Source organism: Vanellus vanellus (assembly GCF_965231255.1).
Source record: "Vanellus vanellus genome assembly, chromosome: 7".
Classification (NCBI taxonomy): domain Eukaryota; kingdom Metazoa; phylum Chordata; class Aves; order Charadriiformes; family Charadriidae; genus Vanellus; species Vanellus vanellus.
The window spans coordinates 24,891,189-24,911,715 of record NC_138912.1 but is presented as its reverse complement, the minus strand read 5'-3'; the positions used below and the strand labels follow the sequence as shown (position 1 = coordinate 24,911,715).

Sequence of the window (20,527 nt, the reverse complement as noted above, 5' to 3'; positions counted from 1 at the left end):
GAACAAGTATTTTTTGATATAATTATATTTACTATTTCTATTTTTAGAAAACTTTATATCCTGGAACAATCCTAGAAATGCTGTGTTTTATACTAAATACAAGGATTACTTTGTTTAGCTTAAGAGTAAGCAGTAATCGGTTGGTTAGCATCCACACTTGGGAAAACAAAGAATTGTAACAGAGTAGGTTCTAAGAAGGTGAAATAGAGGGCTATATTTGGATTGTAAAGTAAGTACACTAGTTCTCTTTATACGGAAGTATCACAACATTTCTTGCAATCTCCAATGAGCAATACAACTGTACGTTTTACTGAAAATTCAACATAGCCAGAATACAATCCACCCAGAGCATCCCGAGGCAGTTTCAGTGCCATCTACTCTGGCAGATGCCACCAGTGGAATCTTTAGTATCATTTCCTGGTTCTATTATACACATGCTCCCTTGGAGCACACATGCATGTGTATAATGGAGCATCTGACAGATCAAACTCAACACACACAATAGACACTGTGTGACATGCAACGGACACTTTACTGATCCAATGTAATTCCTCCACTTCTTGAACTTCACTGCTTACGGGTAGGCAGCTTCTTTGAAAACAGTGCCACAGAGAGGCCCTTTGCTCTTATAGGACATCATATATGATGTTTAACTATTGTTCTGAAAATATCTTTCACCTCATTACATCGCATTGCAATGCACTGCATTGCCTTCAGCAGAAACAGACAGAATTAGCAAAAACATACCTGAATGGCAAATACAGTACTGAATCTCATTCTGTACCTGGACAAGTACTTACAAATTCCAGTTCCTTTCTCCTATGCTACTAGCAACAAATCTACATATTTGATTTTCACTTATGCCGGTTAAAAATTAAAGCAGAGTCTTCAAAGTCGACCCTGAGGGTAGAGATTCACGAGTCCTACATTTCAGCTAGGACAGATTTTCTGTTTGCTACAAAACGTTGGAAATAATAGTTTACACTGAAAAATGTAAGAGAGGTTTATCTGAGAGTCTGTTATCTAGGAAGCAGTTTTATGTATCAATCACACAGCACACTGGAGACAAACACAGTTCTGATCTTATTTAAGCAGTCATGTTCAGTATCACTTTCTAGGAAATCAGTAACATTAATCTGTCTGAAAAAGAAAGTTACCAGTACTAGTGAAGAAAGTTCGTTATGTTCTTGTAACTGAGACAGAACTCAGTTTACCAAAAACCAAAAAGACAAATATCTTAAAATCAGGATGCGTACCACCAGGTTATTCCAGAGTCCTCATCTTGGATCATCCTAGCTGTTCATGAGAACACAACTCTTCACTCGAATTTTGTAATTCAAACTTAGATCTTCACTTCGTTTTGATCACCTGCAGATTAGATTGGCTTTTACCTTAAAGAAAACCTGCAGTCAAATGCAGTGTTTCTTTCAAAAACAGAACCCCACTGGTGGCAGTTTAATGCAAGAAAAGAAGCAGAGATTTGCTCTAACGCTTAAAGCTCTCGAACAGGAGCAACTCTTACAGAGCACAAGAATAGTACAGAAAATGCAAAGTAGCAGAGGTCCCCAATTTAGAATAACTCCTAAGAGTCTTTCAGCAGTAACCCTGCCACCATAACCTATTGGACTTTGAAGAGCAGTGGACTTGGCAAATAGGAAATCTTTATTCTGTTCATCAGGGTTTCATCAAGACAGCTTCCTCTCATGCTTTTTTTAGGCTATCGCCTTCCATGCTTTCTAGTAAAATTACTTGATCATCATCATGGTACCTTGCTTCAAAGAGGGAATTTCTAGTGTGCATATTTACTTCATTTACACGGAAGAAAAAGACTCTCCGCCTTTCAAAGTACAAAGGATCAAAATTTAAGAGAAGTGTAATTGCAAAAGCATTAATTTATTGCTTATGTATTAAAATACCCACAAAACAGATGACATTATATTATCACATCTGAATGATCTTCCAATCATTTTTGAACCCAGAAAGTCAGACAGTATTCTTGTACTACATAATGACTGAGAATCAGGGTGGGGAATAAACCATATGAAGAACCAAATTCAAATCTATTAACCTTGGCTTCCAAAATTGTCTCCTTTGCCCCTGTAATTCACCTCAGAGCAAAACACAAAAGCAAACTTAAATGGTTCCAAACTTGCTCAAGCCTTGCCTGCATAGAAAGCCCATTTTAAAAACAGATTTCAACTCACAAACAGGAATGACATAGCTTAGAACAACTGTCAGGTTGTCAGCTCTCAGAGTATCATGAAACAGCTACTGAGCTGCTACAACATACAGCGTGTCATAAGAAGGTAAACTGTCACCAGCTTCAGTTTGCATACGAGACATGTCATCTGTATTACTGGTATTTAGCAGCTGACTTGTAAATGGCTTAACTGCCTGTGAATCAAGGACAAGACAGACAACAAAGATAGAAGCACTGTTGCCATTTTAAGGGACATGCTTGCTCTCCAGCCACATACTAAGGCCACTGCAATCACATTAATTTCAACAGTTACACAGAATCGCTGTCAATGCACAATTAAACTCCATTTTGTCTTTCTGAAGCTGTTCAGCTATAGTAACAAGAGTAATGCACCACTGATCCTATAAACAGGCTTGAAGAAAGCTGCCAGTGTTGAGTACCACATCATCAAGCCCAGTTCAAAATGCACCTATGCAACACAGGCCACAACAAGGTCTCCTTGGAGCCTTCTTTTCTCCTGGCTGAACCACCCCAACTCTCTCAGTCTGTCTTCATAGGAGAGGTGCTCCAGCCCTCGGATCATCTTCGTGGCCCTCCTCCAGATGCACTCCCAACAGGTCTGTGTCCTTCTTATGTTGGGGGCTCCAGAGCTGGACAACATGTCTTGTGCTCTTTTGCCCTTCACAGCAGACTCTTCCAGGAAACCACTTACCAGTTCTCTAAACCAGGTAAAATTCTGGGCCTTAGTCTGCTAGTTCCCTCCTCATTTCCATCAGGATCTGAAACCCTACGACCTCACAGCCACTACCACTGACCAATTAAGTCCTCTTTATTTGCAAGTAGCAGATCCAGCAAATCATTTGCCCTAAGTGTTCCCCCTAACATTTGGACCCCAAATGCATGGTGCACCTCTGCACCATCTGTACAGATTAACTGCACTGCAAAATTGGAGCACCAATACATGCAATTAAGAATTTGGATCATATCAGTTATTCACCTCCTCATGTTATGCACTTAAACAGTCAGCAATGAATTCCACTGATCCAGTCTATCCGCCAGTGAAGTGAGATCAAAAACATCACCACTGACCAGAGCTGCTGGAGGGTAGCAAAGGGATAGGAACAGTGTACTGATGTCATGAAAATGGGAGTCAAATATGAGCAGGTTGCTTGGATCGTAAGCACAGAATTTAGTCTATTGATCTTTCTCTAATTTTAGACTGAATGTCACCTTCACAGCAGAAGTCCATTTAGATACATACACAATACATCAGAAAAATGAGAAATTAATCCTGTGCTAGCAATCTGGACTTCAGTCTGATTTATAAGGATAATAGCTTTTCCTCATGCATTGTGTAACTTAAACCCGCCAATCTCAGGTTCATAGTTATGCATGCACATCACAATCAGACATATAAACATTTACATATGCTTCCATACACAGCAAATGTATCACACCACCACTGAAGTAACTCTGATACAGAGACAGAATCGAGTTACTTATGAAAGCTTTCCGGATACACACTTTAAAGATGCCAATGCACTGCTGAAAATCCTGAGTAGACAAGAGAGCTGTAACAAAATTAAACTACTGCCAGAAGCTGGAAACAGCTTGAGATCTACTTCTCAGAGGACCCTAGTCATAAAATGGAGCCTTTCTGAAAGCTGTAAGCAATAGTTCGTGCTCAAAAGATTGCCCTTATGTAACCAGCACTGTTCAAATCCTACTTGCATTTTGTTATTATTTGTGTCAGAAGAAAAGGTATTAATGAGAATCTGTCCAGAACAAAAGAAGCAACCAGTGAACTATTTGCCCTTGCATGTTCTGAGTTTTTCTCAGCCTCTTTGAAGACCCGCCCCCACAAATGCATTACCAGATTCGGAGAGATGGAATCAAGCACTTTTCCATTAAAATTTGTTTTGTTTGAAACATAACCAAGTAAAGTAAGTCCCTTAATATGGAAAGGAAGAACTCCTAAGTTTTCATGCATTGTTCTGTGTCAAACCAGGGATCTGAAAGAACAGTAAGTGCTAGTAACTGTTTTTAAAATACATTAGTATCTAAAGTGAAGATTTCCCTCAAACCAGCATTTCAAGTTATCCTAAGAGACTTCCTTTTGTCTTATAAGACATTAAATACTTTGTTTTGAAATTACATGAACAAGTTGTGAAGACACAGGTTCAAAAGGGTAGTTTGAAAAAGTCGAAACAGCTGAGTATTCAGACAGGACAGCTCAATACAGTTTGGTCAGCTTAGCATTCGAACTTCAGAGGTATGACCATGAGTGTAAGGCAGAAATAGGTAAGGCAAAAGTGTGCTTATTAAGACTTAAGATTCCTAAAACTGTAATTCATGTTACTGTTTTTTCCATAACTATTCTGTGTGCCTCTGAACTGTTCTTATCTGTGTCAATGGGAGGAAGGTCAAAGATAGAGGACCTTAAATAGGTGTTAGTACCCTCTTTGAAAGCACTTTTGAGGCAGCTTCAAAGGACCCCAATGACAAGATCCACACAAACACTATAAAAAAAAAAAAAAAAAAAAAAAAGAGGCAGACTAGCTGTAACTTGAGATGCTTAGATCAGTGAACAACCTGCTACATTCTCTTTTCTTCTTTGTCTGGCTGAAGAAAAGCTTTCTTCGTGATGAACAGAGCAAGCCAAAGATTCTCTCATTATTGTTACAAGAAATAATGCCAGCTCTCATTCCTCTCCACATCCTCAAGTAAACTCAACCCAGGGGGCCCAAAACCTTTAGTTCCTTTATAGAAAGCTTCATAGAAGAGGTTAGGGCTAAACAAATGCCCTTAGTGATGGGAAGGAAAGGTAAAGATGACTGCATTACAGTCAGACCAACAAAAGGCACCCTCTGAGTGAATTAATTGGCTAACACTTATTTTACCTGTGCCAGTTGCCAATAAACCCCTCGAGTGGAGGTTCTGTGTACCAAGTGGACTACTTATAAGCAGTGTGAAAGCATAAGCAAGAGAAAAGGAATTGAAGTACCCTTATAAAAGCAAGACTTGCACGCACAGAGGGCATCAGCCCTGACTACCAATTGGATGAATAAATTTGTCAGCAGGTTAAGTAGTTCAGAAGATCATTAACAAGGATGGATTGTACTTGATTTTATAAGCGATATTTTATGTTATTATTTAGATTTACATTTTTGAATTATTATTAAGTTATTATTTGTTATTAAATGACACCGAACAGTAAATTGTTTATACAACTGTAACTGTTGAATGAATTTCCTTTAAGAACTGCCATTACCTTCTGGTGTTAAATGTTGACAGCACATGAATACCACTGTTAAAAATGCATCAAGCATGCTCATTAGAAAATACCACCTGTTTGCCACCTTATAGGCTCTACATACTCCTACAAGACTCAACTGACAAGGAAGATGGACTAAAAAAGCTATGTCTAATATAATAAGTACCAAACATGCTCAGAACTTTTACACGGCAGAGGCGAACCAGATGGCATCCATACCATTAAGTTCCAACTCTCAGCTAAACCGTATTATAGTTTGAGAAAACCCACAACAGTTTATTGTCTTTTAGATAATTATTCTGTCACCCGATGACAACTCCTCATCCGGGAAGTGGAATTGGGGAAAAAACAAGGAAACCCAGCGGCTGCAATATAAACAGATTTAATAGAATAAGACTACGTAATTAACATTAATAACACTAAAGAACCAATATTGACCCCAATACCAATATAAAATATACAAGGATTATACTTAGCCAATACTATCAGTAGGATGCTGTGCACTCCCAGCAAAGGACAGCAAATGTCAGGCATTGTGAGAGCTATGGCTGCGGGAGGTAGGGAAGGCGTCAGGGGTCTGTCATCGGGGTAAGAAGTTCTCTAGATCACCACCATCAAGGGAGAGAGAGAACTTCACAGCAAACTTTCTAATTTCTATTGAATGTGACGTTCAGGGTATGAAATAATCCTGTTGGCCAGCTTGGGTCAAGTGCCCGGGTCTCGCTCCTCCTCATTCCTGCACCTGGAGACCTCAAAAAACACTAAGACCTTGAAACCCACATACCATAGCTGGCTATAAAGTAAATATTATCACAAAATCAGACATTAGAGTCTTCTACAAGTGCAGTTTTCCCAAGCATTAAAAGCGAAATTAGTCCTGTGTTTCTCAAACCAGGACAAGCGTTAACCTGGCTGTTAACATAATTCTCCCAGATTCATGGCTCCAGGAAATTGTTATCACATTTGGAATGTTACAGACGCTCTGAACCAAAACTAGATCAGGGATGGTTTTAACAGTTTTGGAGTATAAAATCAAGTTCCAGAGCCCAAGAGCTTTTCCAATCATTGCTTTGTTCATACCTACAAAAGACAGCCTAGTAGTACTAAAGAACGTGAACAAAAGCAAGATGGGTAGTCAGTACTAAGAATTCAAAAGACATCTAGGAAATCATTCCAAATACTGTATTTGCTCAGGTAAGTGGTCATGACACACATACTCCATAAGACACAACAGAAGTGAAAACTGTGTTTGTCTTACATGAGCAGCAAAACATCACTGCAGTTCACTAAGATTTAGAAGAAAGAACTAACAGATGAAGAAAGTTATTAGGGAATCTCATGGTGATACCTGGTTAGCCAGCAGATACAGAAAAGTGTGATAAAAAAGCACACATTATCTACCAAGCACTGAACACAAAAATCCATTTATTACAGCGCACTTCAAAAAGCTAAGCCCAAGACATGGCACTCTGCTAAATATCTACTGTTACTCTAACCAGAAGTAAACAAGGAAAAAAAGTCTTCACAAGAAGTTAGAACTGCCTGATAAAAGTGATGGCTCTGGAAAAGAAAGATATCCATTAAGAAAGCCTCAAGGTTGTCACATTGTGGTGATGTCTCACTGTGCCTCAACAATGGGGTGACAGGCTACAAAATACACATTTTGTCCACTGACTTGCTGCAACAGAACTACACTGCAGTCAAAAGCAGAAATTCCTGATCGTTAAAGATGCACTACTTAATTAAAATCTGTTTTCAGCCACCAGTCTTCAGCAGATGGCTTCTCCTGTTCACTAATGCCCTATAAAGACAGCTTTGTCCAACAAACATTTGTTTTCATTGTTACCATGTTTGGCCTTGCCTTTTAGCTGTTTTCAATGCTATCTGAAATAAAGATGCTCTTCAGTTAAAAGTCTTAGCTTCTGTATCTGAAGCGACATGCCTGATTTCTTTTGCAGTTCTGATAAATGCACAGTGTCTTGAAGCTATATACAAGCAATGCCAAGAAATCCCAAGAGGCTGATTTTCTTGGAATAATCTTAAATCAACAAAGCTTGATTCAAAATCCATCTTTATTCCCCCCTCATCCAAATCTCAGCTTGACAGAATGTTCCTTATTAGTTATTTAGGAGAGGCCAAACTCATGCCTTCAGGTCAGCAACATAATCAATCATCAAGAAAAGAACATAAAATAAGCAGCAGCATTCAGGTTCCCTCACAAATTCACAGCTCCCACAGACAGCAACTTTCAACTCCCTCTTAAAGAAAAAAACATTGAAATACCTGACTTTTTTTCTTTTCATTTTGACACAATACATTTGTAAACACACCAACAAAACTGACCAGAAGATTGACAGTGTGTTCTGTATTCAGGTACACAAGTCAGTCAGTAGTAAAAAAAAACAAACAGAATGATTTAATAGGGGCCACCAGAGGTAATAAATGGCACAGGACTCTTTTACACAGATCCTTAAATTTGTGGTATTGACGTCATAAGTGTAGTTTGAGAATACATTTTTCCAATAAAGCCTATTTAAAAAAATCCTGTTCCTCTCCACCCTCAGCCTCTCATTCTCGCCCTGAGCAGTAACAAAACAGTTCTTTCAAGTTTGTAATCTGAGAAAGGGAATGCTGAAATACTCTTGGTTAAAATAAATTTTATCTTAAAAAAAAAAAATATGGTCCCACTTCATCCCCGTCTCAATTCTGTTTACAGAGCATAGCAAAGTATAACTGTAGACAACTATTTTTTAAAGCATGTTTATTCCTAGATTGTGTTCCTGCTATATTTCAGTATTTGTTACAGCAAACTGTAAAACATCTCAACATTAGACTTCAGAAAAGAACAGTGTAAAGGGTGTTTAGAGAAAGAGTTAATCATTCCACAGACACCCTTGTTTTTCAAATGTTATTTCTACTTCATAGACATATTTGATTGCAGTATTTCTATATTTAAAAAAAAAAAAATCCTTCTGATTTTCTTAAAGTAGTTTTTGCAAAATACTACTTTCTAGCCAATGCATTACTTTCCATGACCAGATTAAGGGATTTAGAGTATCATTTCTACATGAACACATACCAAAAAAGTACATCCAACCCCTTACAACCCACTGCAACTTGGGTCTAGCTCTAAACAGCAGGCAGGTATCACCAGAATTGGTTCCCAGCAGTTTCATAAGCATACCAGAACTTACATGCTGTACATGTGAACACAATTCCTCTGGTCTAATAGAATCACCGAATCATTATGGCTGGAAAAGACCTTTAAGATCATCAAGTTCAACCATTATCTAACTCTACCAGGCCACTTCTAAACCATGTCCCTGAGCACCATATCTAGATGGCTTTTCAATACATCCAAGGATGGCGATTCAATCACTTCCCTGGGCAGCCTGTTCCAGTCCTTGATAACCCTTTCAGTGTAAAAGTTTTTCCTAATGTCTAACCTAAACCTCCCCTGGCGCAGCTTGACACCATTTCCTCTTGTCCTATCAGCTGTAACTTGTGAGAAGAGATCAATGACCACCTCTCTACAACCTCCTTTCAGGTAGTTGTAGAGAGCATAGATTTGCTCCATTCCAGTATCCATGTTTACCTTTTTTTTTTTTCCAGTCTACTTTGTTTTCCAGAAGTTAATTTATGAATTAGTATAAAGAACACAAGTTTTATCAGTTCAAGGTCTGTGTCTTGTTTCCAACTGAACAGAGTTTTAAATCAGTTACCCTCCCCCCCAACCTGTTACTACACAGCAAATCTACACAGACACTTAAAACAATACAAGCTAAGGCTACACAGCAAAGAAATTGTGTGAATTTATCATAATGAAAAAGAAAACTATGTCTTTTTATTACTTCTGCCCTCTTTTGCCCTTTTAGTGCTTCTCTTAACAGTCTGTCATTGTTTCTATGTTCACATATTCTTAAAAGAAGAAACACTACAATTTCCATACTGCAGTGGCTTTGCTCACTTGCTTCATTCCAGCTTCCTACCAAAAAATTAAAGCCCTTCAATAAAGAAAATTTGTCATCTTTCCCAAAGCTCTTCGTTTACTGACATAATATGTTCTCAGAGCCACTGTAAAAATGTCAGGCAGCATTTTTACTCTATTCCACCACTTAATTCCAACACATTTATTACATTTTTAAGTTACTCATCTTCCAAACAGGGATGACATTTTCTCAAATGCTAGTATAATCTATAGCTATATGTTGCCCTAAATGACAGGCCACATGTTAGCCCATTACTAGTTTCAAGTTTTGTTTAACTTGATTTTTTTTCGATGACTGCACAAACATGGTGCTTCACAAAGTCACTGCTTTTCAGGTTTCCACAGAGGAGTAACCTAATTTGATGTTAAAGCAGAAAACCTAGAAACACTATAGCAGGAACCAGAGATACGAGAGTTATGAAATCAACCTTTTCATATAGCAACACTTCCAAACCTTCTTAACATACCAAAGCACCACAATGCCAGTGTGGAAGACTGAACTAGAAGAGCTCACTGTCCAAACTGCAACTAGCCATGGAAAGCTCAACCCGGACTCCTTCTGAAGACATGACAAAAACCCAAGACATAGTAATGGACATGAGTGAGAAAACAAAGCCCAAAATTGTCTAAAAGGAATTCTTATTTTCAATCAAAAATAACCTTTTGTCTGTATCAGAAGAGAGAGCTTTTAAAGTATTGGAGTCATGAGGAAGTCTGAAATAACTAGTTTACCCTGAAAGAGAAAATGTTGTTTGAATTGAGCATATTCAGAAATAAACATTTTTATTTTTGAACTAGATTCATGTTTTTCTTCAAGATTAGCAGAAACCAAACCTCCTCCCTTACACAGAAAAATTGATTTTACAGGCTAGACCAGCTCTTTACCAAACTTGTAGGGATAACAAAATTGCACTAAAAACCAGAAGAAAATCTCATACTTTTCACAGTCTCCATAAACTGCACGCAAAGACCATCCCAGGTTTTATCCAATGCATTTTTTTCAGCTTATTTCAAAACTGTCACAAAACTGCTGGCAATAAGAAATAAACCCATTGTCCCCGTTCTTATCAATACAGGTTTATGTTACCTGTCAAAGCTTGTGGGACAGCTTCTCTGCCTAAAGTAATTATTTGGACTCAATCCACAGTCCTTACCACGTCTGCAGGACTGAGCCCTAAGCAATGAAGATCTTCCACATTGCCACGGAGAGATGCAGATCTTCTGAAACAAGTGCAAACTGGAAAGAATTCAAGAATGCACTTTACAAAAGGTATCCATCCTTTTTGTGCCTATTCACTGCCCCAACACCGTCCCCTTACTTCTCAATGAAAGTGCATACAAGATCATTATGTGATCTGGGTTTAACAAACACCTCCAAGGACATCTGTCCTTACTCCCTACCCACTTTTAGCCCAGAATATTTCACCGATTCAGCTTTCGCAAACAGGAGCCCTTAGACAGTTGCATGTGGACGAGCGATTGTAGGAATTTGTAGTGAAGACAGGACTAGAACTGAGATCAAAGAAACACACTGTAGTTCCAGATCTTCAGACAAGTTCTGCAAAGCTGTAAACAGCAAATGAACATTCCCACCCCACCAAATCTTGTTCACAGGCCTTTACTGAGCCATTTCCCATTGAGAAGCAATATAGGCTAATATTGACTTTGAGCAAAAAAGTTACCAATTTATAAATATCAGTCACGGTACTGACCTCCTTTATCAATTGTTCTCATTCTTACTCATGAGAAGCATTTAGGAGGAAAGACATAACTTCTCTTTAACAGTTTATTTTCCGTTTACTTGTAAAGCCAATTTTCTGTCCTCTCATCCCTTAAAAACTTGCCTTCCCTGGTTCTATACCTAAGCTGTTGCGCAAGTGTTGCTACTGCTGGTACTCTGCTGCTTCTGCAAATCAGGAATTGAAGATTTACTCACCTGTTTAACTGGAACAAGAAAAAAAAATACTTGGGACCAAGAAACAGATACCAGATTTGGAGAAATGAGCAAAAAAGGACATTAAACAGAGTCACTTTTCCTATACTAGAACACAACTCCTCAAGTAATATAAATTCTGTTTCTTTCCTCCACCACCAGACGTGCGCATTGTCCTTCCCTATCCCTAGCTCGTGTCTCACAAACAAACCTGAGCTACACATCCCAGAAGGGAATCAGGGGTTAGTTCAAGTTAATGGGAAAAAAAGCCATTAAAAGTTGCATGCAAGAAATGATACAAAAGGTCAAAAAGTCAGCACTGACTTTCCCAAACATACAGACAAGTGAAAAAAAACCCCACACACTCAAAACAAAACAAAGAATATATATAGCCCAAACAGAATCCCAGCATCATTAAAACAGGTTTCCTCTCTCAGCAAAAATAGTCGTTTCACAATGAACAGATGAACACAACGAAAAGAAGGAATTCTGAAGGGAAGGAAGAAACTGCTACAATCAATTGGACCAGAAACACTCTCAAGATAAATAACAAAAGGCTATCCAGGACTTTGCTCCTCAGCATTGAACCCAGTTGTTACTGTGATGCAAATGAACCATCAACATACTAGACAGCACGGTTAGAAAGGTTTATCTTAATAGTCACACGTGTTTTTTTCCTCCAACTGCTGCTAGGCCTCCAGCATGGAATTTGCAATCCAATAAACAGAAATATGGCTCCGTGATGAGATGAGCTTTATGAGGAAGTGTGAATCAAAAGATTGCTTTAAACTTACAGCAAACAAATACGAAATACTGCAGTATTTCATTCTAGTAATATTGAACTCTGTGTAAGATATGCCAAATAAGGAAATACTCATTTTTTGGCACTGCAACCTAATGAGTAGAAACAGAAAGCATATGAAGATTCTAGGCTTTGTGAGAGCTCACATCAAGAAATACTTCTTGTATAGAGAAGCTGCTGAAGTTTATAAAAGAAATGGGAGCACACATAGAGGAGCAGCTACAACACTGTAGCGTGTGCTTGCACTGTCAAAACCACAGCAGCAATGCAGGCTGAACTGACAGAGGACAAAGACTCGCGCAAATGCAAGTATATATGATCCTTGTGACAGGAATAATAGCTGTGTATCACTACAATTGGACCCATATTCAGAGTGAAACAAACCCAGAATGGAATCTTATACAATAAAAGCCTGCTCTCTGGTTTATTTCTGGATCAGCTTAAGCTGGAGTCTACTTGTCCAAAATTAAATTTACCGCAAATACAAAAGATTCATGCAGACATTAATTATTCTCTCCCAGGTACAACCCTGCAATCACAATCCAGTCAACCTCACAGAATACAAGAAGAACAAGGAAATGAAAACAAAAGAAAAAGCACAAACCCAAGAAGTTTGGCGAGAATTATCCTGTAAAAGGCAGGAAGGTATAAATACAAGAAGCAAATTAAGACCCTTATTCATTTTCAGGAACTGCTTTTCTACATTTAGATACACTCCAAGCAAAATTAGGTTCCCTATATGAAAAAAATCAAATGGTGTTATAATATTTAATAAAGCATACTCAGTATAAACAAAACGAAGATTTCACATAAACCATTTTGTCTTCAGTATAACATGCTTCTAGAAAATAAAACAGGTTAAACTAATTTTGTCTTACAGTACAGTGAATTAAGCAAAATGAGGCAGTATCAAGTCTGCAATTTTATAAATCAACAGTTTCACTGTTTGATAAATATTTAGAACTTAACTTTTTTCCATTTCTAACAACCCAACAAGTCTCTGTAATAGTCAAAACCCATAACTTCCCTACTACAAAAATAATTAAAAAAAAAATCTTACCCAACTTTAAAAAACAGAACACATACAGACACATATATTGTGCTTTTTAAAACAACATTTCTATTTAAATGACCAATGACATACAGAAAACTACACATGAAATTTTTGCTAAAGACAATCAGGCTAGAGAACTCAGGCATCTTACAGCACGCTGTCTTCTCATGAAAGTTAAAGTACCCTTCCTAAAAATCCTTTTGCCATATGTGATATTATAGATTCCTGAAGAGACAAACCTGGCATACAAAGAGACATACAAAGCTGTATGTTGATGTCTACACAGTAACAAATAAGAATATTATCAGTTTCTATTTGAAATATAGGTAAGTTTAAACATAGTTAGTAAAAAGTTAATTGAAAAAAAAAATTAAAAACACACCCAGTGGTCAGAAAACAAATACCTATTTTCCTTTTGGCAAAATAAAAATAATTTATTTTCCCTTGCAAGCTATGGCATGACCACATAGACTCATCTGTAAAGACTAAAGTAGTTCAAGACAGAATAATACATCACAATCTGTACAAATGCATTTCACTTACCGAAAAAGAAGCAAATTCTGTACCACAAACTACATTTTCACCAGTCTGCTGACAAAGCAGAAGTTGTATAGCGGCTGAAGGCTGCGTTCTTTCCAGCCTTTCTAACTGTCAAGTGTCTAGATATATACAAAGCAATGTGAGCAGCCAGGCACTTGCAAACAGTTCTTGAGACCTTCCCTTTTGCGGTTTGTAACTATCATTTTCTGAAAATTACTTGCTCAATTACATTTTTATTATTTTAGTCTAAAACCTGTTCTGGTTACTGTTATAAGAGAGACAAGTACCAGTGACTACTTCACAGAATTGAAAATAGAGCAGTTTAGACGCTCTACCTGCGTGACAAATGAAGACTTAACATTCAGAACATTAAATTTATCTTCTAATAACTTCATGAGAATGTGACAATCTAGATAATGTTACTGGCAACAAATGTTTTAAGCTATGATAAACCTGCTCTGTTCAAGGTCAGAATAATAACCGGGGTTTTGTTATGTCCCATCTTCTCAGGCCAGTTAGAACGACTTATTCTCAGAGACCACAAGTGAACAGAAAGGGTGACTTACAAAGAAGACGTTAGTCAGTCAATTACAATACAGGAGGTAGAAACAAATAAAGTAAAAAATTGATTTTGAAGGTTTTTTGTGAGAAGATAGATTTTGGACTCACTAATCCAGATGAGGCTACGGCTGCCCCATTTGATGGCATTCAGCCTCGATCCTGCAAAAAGATATAGATACAACCTAGGAAAACAAGCCTTGGAGTTTTACCTTCCTTTCTACACCTAGGGAAGACCAGTCACAAGCAGTTCTCTCACTACCCGTAATTTAGTTCGCACCTCACTCTCACAGCAGAGCCAGACTTTCTCAGTCACCTCTTGGTTCTTCATTCTGTTGGAAACTGAGACAGTCTGACTCCCAGTTAGTTAAGGAAACCTCTGTACAGAAAACCAAGGCAAAACACCGTGCAAATGTACAAAGGACTGACTGTGTGCTCCCAAAGTGGGCAGTCTATTAGCTACAGCAGAAGCTAAAGCTGGTCTCTGGACTATGCCCAGCATGTATATATAGCTGCAGCCTACACCTGTGATATGAACACATCTTCAAAGAGAAAAGGCGTAAGAATAGCACCAGATAAGCTTCAAGTTAAGGATACCATTAGGTCATGTGGCAAGTTATCACGGAAACCCTAATGACTCAAACAACCCGATGTACTTCCAGATTTTTCCAGAAGGCTGAGGGACTGACTCTTCCAGATGAAGCAGCACATGGCACAATAACAGACAGACCACAGATCCAGAGAATCACAGCATATCCATATCCAGACCTTCTGTGGAATCCACAGGTTTCATAGCTGTGCCATCAGTTTTGTAGACATAACTACTGCAAACGCAACCAGACTAATGTTTGTTAAGAGTGCTTTTTTTGAAGGACAACAGAGTAAAAACCAAATAAAAAGCCTAGAAGCACTTACCAGATTTGCCCAGTAAAAGTTCCCCACCTCCTTTTGCAAGAAGAGATCCTAATCCTAAAACAGGGCCAATTTCTACCTTAGTAAACTTAAAATTCAATCTGTGGTTCCAGAAACATGCGGTACTTCTCATTGCCTTTCCTAAAAGGTTGCAGAAGGCGCACAATGGAACAGCTGTTGTGTTCCGCTCCAATGATGGCTACATTTCAATGGTGGATTAAGTGGTCCAGAACCATCCTTACCTAACTCACAGGGGTATAGTGAAGACTGTTTATAAAGCCATGCAATGATGAGACATACTAAGTATCTTTATGAACCCTAGTGTAGTCATGCTGGGTAGAACACTACAAGTCACAGAACTTAAACTCTACAGTTACAAATTATTGTCTTTGCCCTGCTGTTATACTGCAATGTATTTTTATTTGCATTTTAATGTTCTTGCATACACCTTCCGGGCAGGAATCCTATTACCTTAACTATCTCTATTGTCATGGAATTCTACGGTGCTTTAAAAAAAAGTAATAGTGAAAACTAACCACATACAACGTACACCAATTCCTTTATCGTCCTCCCTATAAATTACAGTAGGAAGTTGGATTCAGTAGTGCTGAGGACACTTAGCTAGGAAGTTTCTTTGGACGATTTTGTTTGGAGTTTCACTGCAGCTTCAAGAATTGGGGGATAACAAATCTATATTTAAAGAAATGTGCCTGAAGCTTTCTAATAGGTCACACAACTCGGCAAAATAAAGCAGCAAGTACACATACAGCCATGAGCACTTACACTTTTTTGGTAACATTTTCCACTATGGAAGTGATGAACACAAAACCCAAAATACATTTGTTCTATGTAGCAATTCTTTAGCTAAAACAGTTCTTTAGCTAAAAGAAGGCACAAGTTAGAAATATTAGAATGTAGAGAATGCCTTGGACTAACACCTTCTTATCTTTAATCACAAATAATTGCCTCTTATACTAACTAGCAAGGCAAACTGGAAGTAATTTAGACAATTCATTCAGAGTAATAGCTTTGTGAGCTAATATTACTGCTGAGAGATTCATTCTCAATTTCCTCTAGTACAATAACAGAGCAGCAGTAAGTTTTTCACTTCAGGTAGCTGTTCTATCCTATGTAAATATAAACAGAAATCCTATTATCTATTGATAAAAACAACAAAGTACGTTAAATAAAGTTTCATGTTACAATTTCTTGTAACAGCCATCAGCTCCCCGGATCACAAGTGTAAATAAAACACTTACTGAAATCAATGAGGAACCTCCCAAATCCTTGCCTTTGGTATTGGGGCATGATCATTATGCAGGAGACATTGTACTTCTGCTGGCAAAGCTTTTCCTGTGGGAAGAAGAAACAGATCAAGTATGTCAAAGCACTGCTGAAGTGGGCAATTGCCTGCACCTGCCACTGTCCTTGTAAGATATCCCAATAAGGTGAACAGATGCATGAAGTCAGTACCAATGTCAAATCATTCCACGTTAATACTTAATTATAAGAAGGAAGTACCAAACATACCCTTCAAAATATTTATTAGTTAACTACTCAGCATCTTAAAATTTAAATACATTGTCTAAACAGCAAATTGAAGTTTAAGTGCTGTAAAGAAGGAGGACAGGAGAAAGAGGGAAATATTTTCATAACACGTCCTCAAACCAGGACATTCATTGACCATTCTGTTAAGGATATAAAAGTGGAAAATAATATCCATACACATACTGAAGTTGTATTTTCTGCAATTGCTACACTAAGTGCCTGCTGGCTTCCATCTTTGTTTTGTCTTCTCTCTCTGAATGAATATGGGGTCGGGATGAAGGGGAGGAACCCCATACCTATAGAACTAAGTAGTCTTACTTGAAGCATACTAACTTTTTCAAAGCTGAATGCTTCTCACCTGAATCCAAACTGAGGCAGAAAGCTCAGAAACCAGAGCTCTTTCAGACAGAATGAAGTCATGTAACATACAGCCAATGGAGGCAAATATTACACTGATTGTTTTAAGACAACACAGGGAAGAATCTAAGCTAGGAAGCTATTGTAACAGTGTAAGGTTATAGGTTCTTTCAGATTTATTGATAAAAAGGAAGAGTCTTGAAGCCTTGTTACCTTTAAAAGATTACACACACAAAAAAAAATTAAAAATCCCCAAATCAGCACTAGGTAGTTTTGAGGGAGACCAAATAAATCAACAAGAAATATCCAGGTCAGCATTAACTGACAAGAAGTTGTGGCAAGCACAGGGACAGTCTGAGAAACCACCTATCACTTCAGCCTCTACAAGTGACACCAGACCAGTGATGACACTGACAGGATCACATGCCAGTATGTTGGTTTCCCAACATTTCTTCAGATGTAATAACAGATATCCATGCTGTATTTCACAAGGTTTCTTAGTTTCTATGGTATTGTGAAGAATTTTCTCTGTACAGGCTTCTCAGACTCTCAAGACTGCCAGTACAAAGTTCACATCCTGGCAACATACTTGTAATCAGGGAAGAAAAGCTAGAGCATTTCTGCCAGCAAAAGTACACACGCATGCTTAAAAAAAAAAAAAAAAATGGTGCAGAAGGCAGGACAAAATTATTCAGTGAATAATTTCAGTACTTCAGAGTGGAATCTGAGATGAAGTTTGTTTTTTTTTTCTCTAAGTTTTGGTAGATAAAACATTCACAATCATCAGATGTGACAAACAGACTAGCCAAAAGCACCAGGGGTGAAGTGGGGAAAGAAAATGCATCCTTGCAGAAAGAAGGAACATCAAGAGACACTCATCTTAACACCTTGTTGGTTTTGGCTGTAGTAGAGTTAACTTTCTTAATTTCTTCTTATGGGGCTATGTGAGGATTTGTGCTGGAAACAGTGTTAATAATATAGGGATGTTTTCGTTATTGCTGAGCAGTGCTTATGCAGAGTCAAAGCCTTTTCTGCTCCTCACACTGCCCCACCAGCAAGTAGGCTGGGGGTGCACAAAAAGTTGGGAGGGGACACAGCTGGGACAGCTGACCTGAGATGACCAAAGGGATATTCCATACCATAGGATGTCATGCTCAGTGTATAAAGCTGGAGGAAGAAGGAAGGAAGGAAGGGGAGAATGTTTGGAGTGATGGTGTTTTGTCTTCCCAAGTAACCATTACGCGTGATGGAGCCCTGCTTTCCTGGGGATGGCTGAACACCTGCCTGCCCATGGGAAGCAGTGAATGAATTCCTTGTTTTGCTTTCCTTGTGCTTTACCTATTAAACTGTCTTTATGTCAACCCACGAGGTTTTTTTTCTTCCTCTTCTCCCTACCCTATGATGGATGGGGGGGTGTCAGTGGGAGAGGTAGGCAGTGGGGTTGGAGGGTGGCGGGGAGAGTGAGTGAACTGCAGTGTGGTTCTAGTTGCCCACTGGGGTTAAACCACAACATGCCTGCAGTACCGTAAATAAGTATACTAGAAAATACTTACCTATATCAGAGTTGACATATTTGTACTTCCGACTGGCATAACAGACAGAGCAAATTGTGCCTACACATCTCACTGTTACTTTAATCTCAGCAAGGCCCACATCTCAAGAGGAATTGGTCACACCCCCAAGAGATCACTATAAAATGCAGGTACTCTGACATGATTTTTAAATTTCTCCGAAGTAGTATCTTCATACAAATCCCTTCTTAAAGAAAGAAAATTATATACTGAGGGAGGTGGTGATACCAGGGGCAAGAATTACTGAATTTCTGAGTAACTATACGAAGTCATCACATTTCTTATGGACAAACTGACTACTGGAAGCTCTTCCTGTTGCAGACATATGTAATTATATTTCACCATTAATTTTGGTCATCTTTTTCAACACAGTCTACATAAGTAGTGTTTTTGTCTATAGCAGCCATCTATTGTTTTAAAATTTGAAGCAAAACCACAACCTATAAAGATATCCACTCTAAAGAGGGCATCCACCATAAAATTAGGCACTGCCTTCTTACACTCAGTGCAACGAGTACCTGCATTAGATCAGACTGTACACAAGAGATTAACTCAGCTGGCCATTTATATCTAAATAGCCACCCTGAACTGCTAGCAGTAAAACTATGAAAACACACCAAGATTTCAAATAACTGTCGACTCTTAGAAGTTAGACTTGGTACACTACCGCAAAATGGTAGGGGGAGGAAAAAGGTGTAATTTTCAACTGAAACCACAACACATTCTGGGGGAAAAAAAAAACACCAACCACCACAAAACAAAAAACCCAAATGCCCCACAACCAAACCAACAAAAAAACCCCAATGAATGTGGCACATACAATTTCTGAATTTGCATCAGTCTCTGAGACCAGAAAGTACGAGTGTATTTGAAACAATGCACACTATACTTGAGATTTATAGAGAAGACTTCAAGCTTCTGAATTGTTTTTCTTTGCTATTGGCACAAATATTAAGACTGAGAAATTACAAATGTTCAAAATAACCCCACTTTTTTTTTTTTTTTTTTTTTTTTTTTACCTTGGAGAAATATCCAACTAAATGGCAGCCTTTCTCATCATTTTTTGTAAGGACATAGAAGAGGAATGGTTCAACATCATAATACAAGGTTTTGTGGTCCAGAAAAAGCTTAGCTAACAAACAAAGATTCTGACAATAAATTTTGCTCACGTTCCCATCAACCTAGAAAGCAAGACAGATGCAGTTATTTCCAATGCCACCAACATGTTAGGAAAAAACAACTTCTTGAATCAATCACATATCCTAGAAGGAAACACGAACAAGATGGTGTTACAGAAAAAAAAACACATTACGGTTCAGAAGAGAAATGCTCCAGCTTCTTGTTAAATACAAATTCTCCAGCTAGTACTAATTACTTTGCATTTGTAAGTATCCTCCGAGGATCTGGATTTATTAAACAAAGTAACTTCATCTTTTAATTGTTCAAGTGAGACTTACCTCTTTCCCTTTGTTTCTGGAATGAAAATGAATGACTGGCAGACAACAAAAATTTACTAGTTAAAACTACATTAAACTGTAGTTTGCTAGAAGGCAGTGGTGTACAACAATGAAAGAACACAAAACAATGAAGTGTATTATGTTGAATCCTAAAGGTGTAAGGCCAATGAATGAGCTGCCAATTACATAACAATCACAGCAACGTTTCAGATAAATTAGACAAGACAAAATTTCTATAGTAGACTAAAACGCTATTGAACAAGAGAAGTAAATTCTCAGGCTAAGTACTACAATTAGTCTAGGTATGTTATGAGTGTAAAGAGTCAAGCTGTG

At 38.0% G+C, this 20,527-nt stretch overlaps 1 protein-coding gene across 1 annotated transcript in view; it reads right to left on the bottom strand.

The window, feature by feature from the left end:
- KAT6B (lysine acetyltransferase 6B) overlaps positions 1-20,527 on the bottom strand; it is a 112,930-nt gene that overhangs the window by 16,674 nt on the left and 75,729 nt on the right. Inside the window, 2 exon segments of the mRNA XM_082486586.1 lie at positions 16,521-16,614; positions 19,757-19,918. Coding sequence (XP_082342712.1) covers positions 16,521-16,614; positions 19,757-19,918 — 256 coding nt within the window.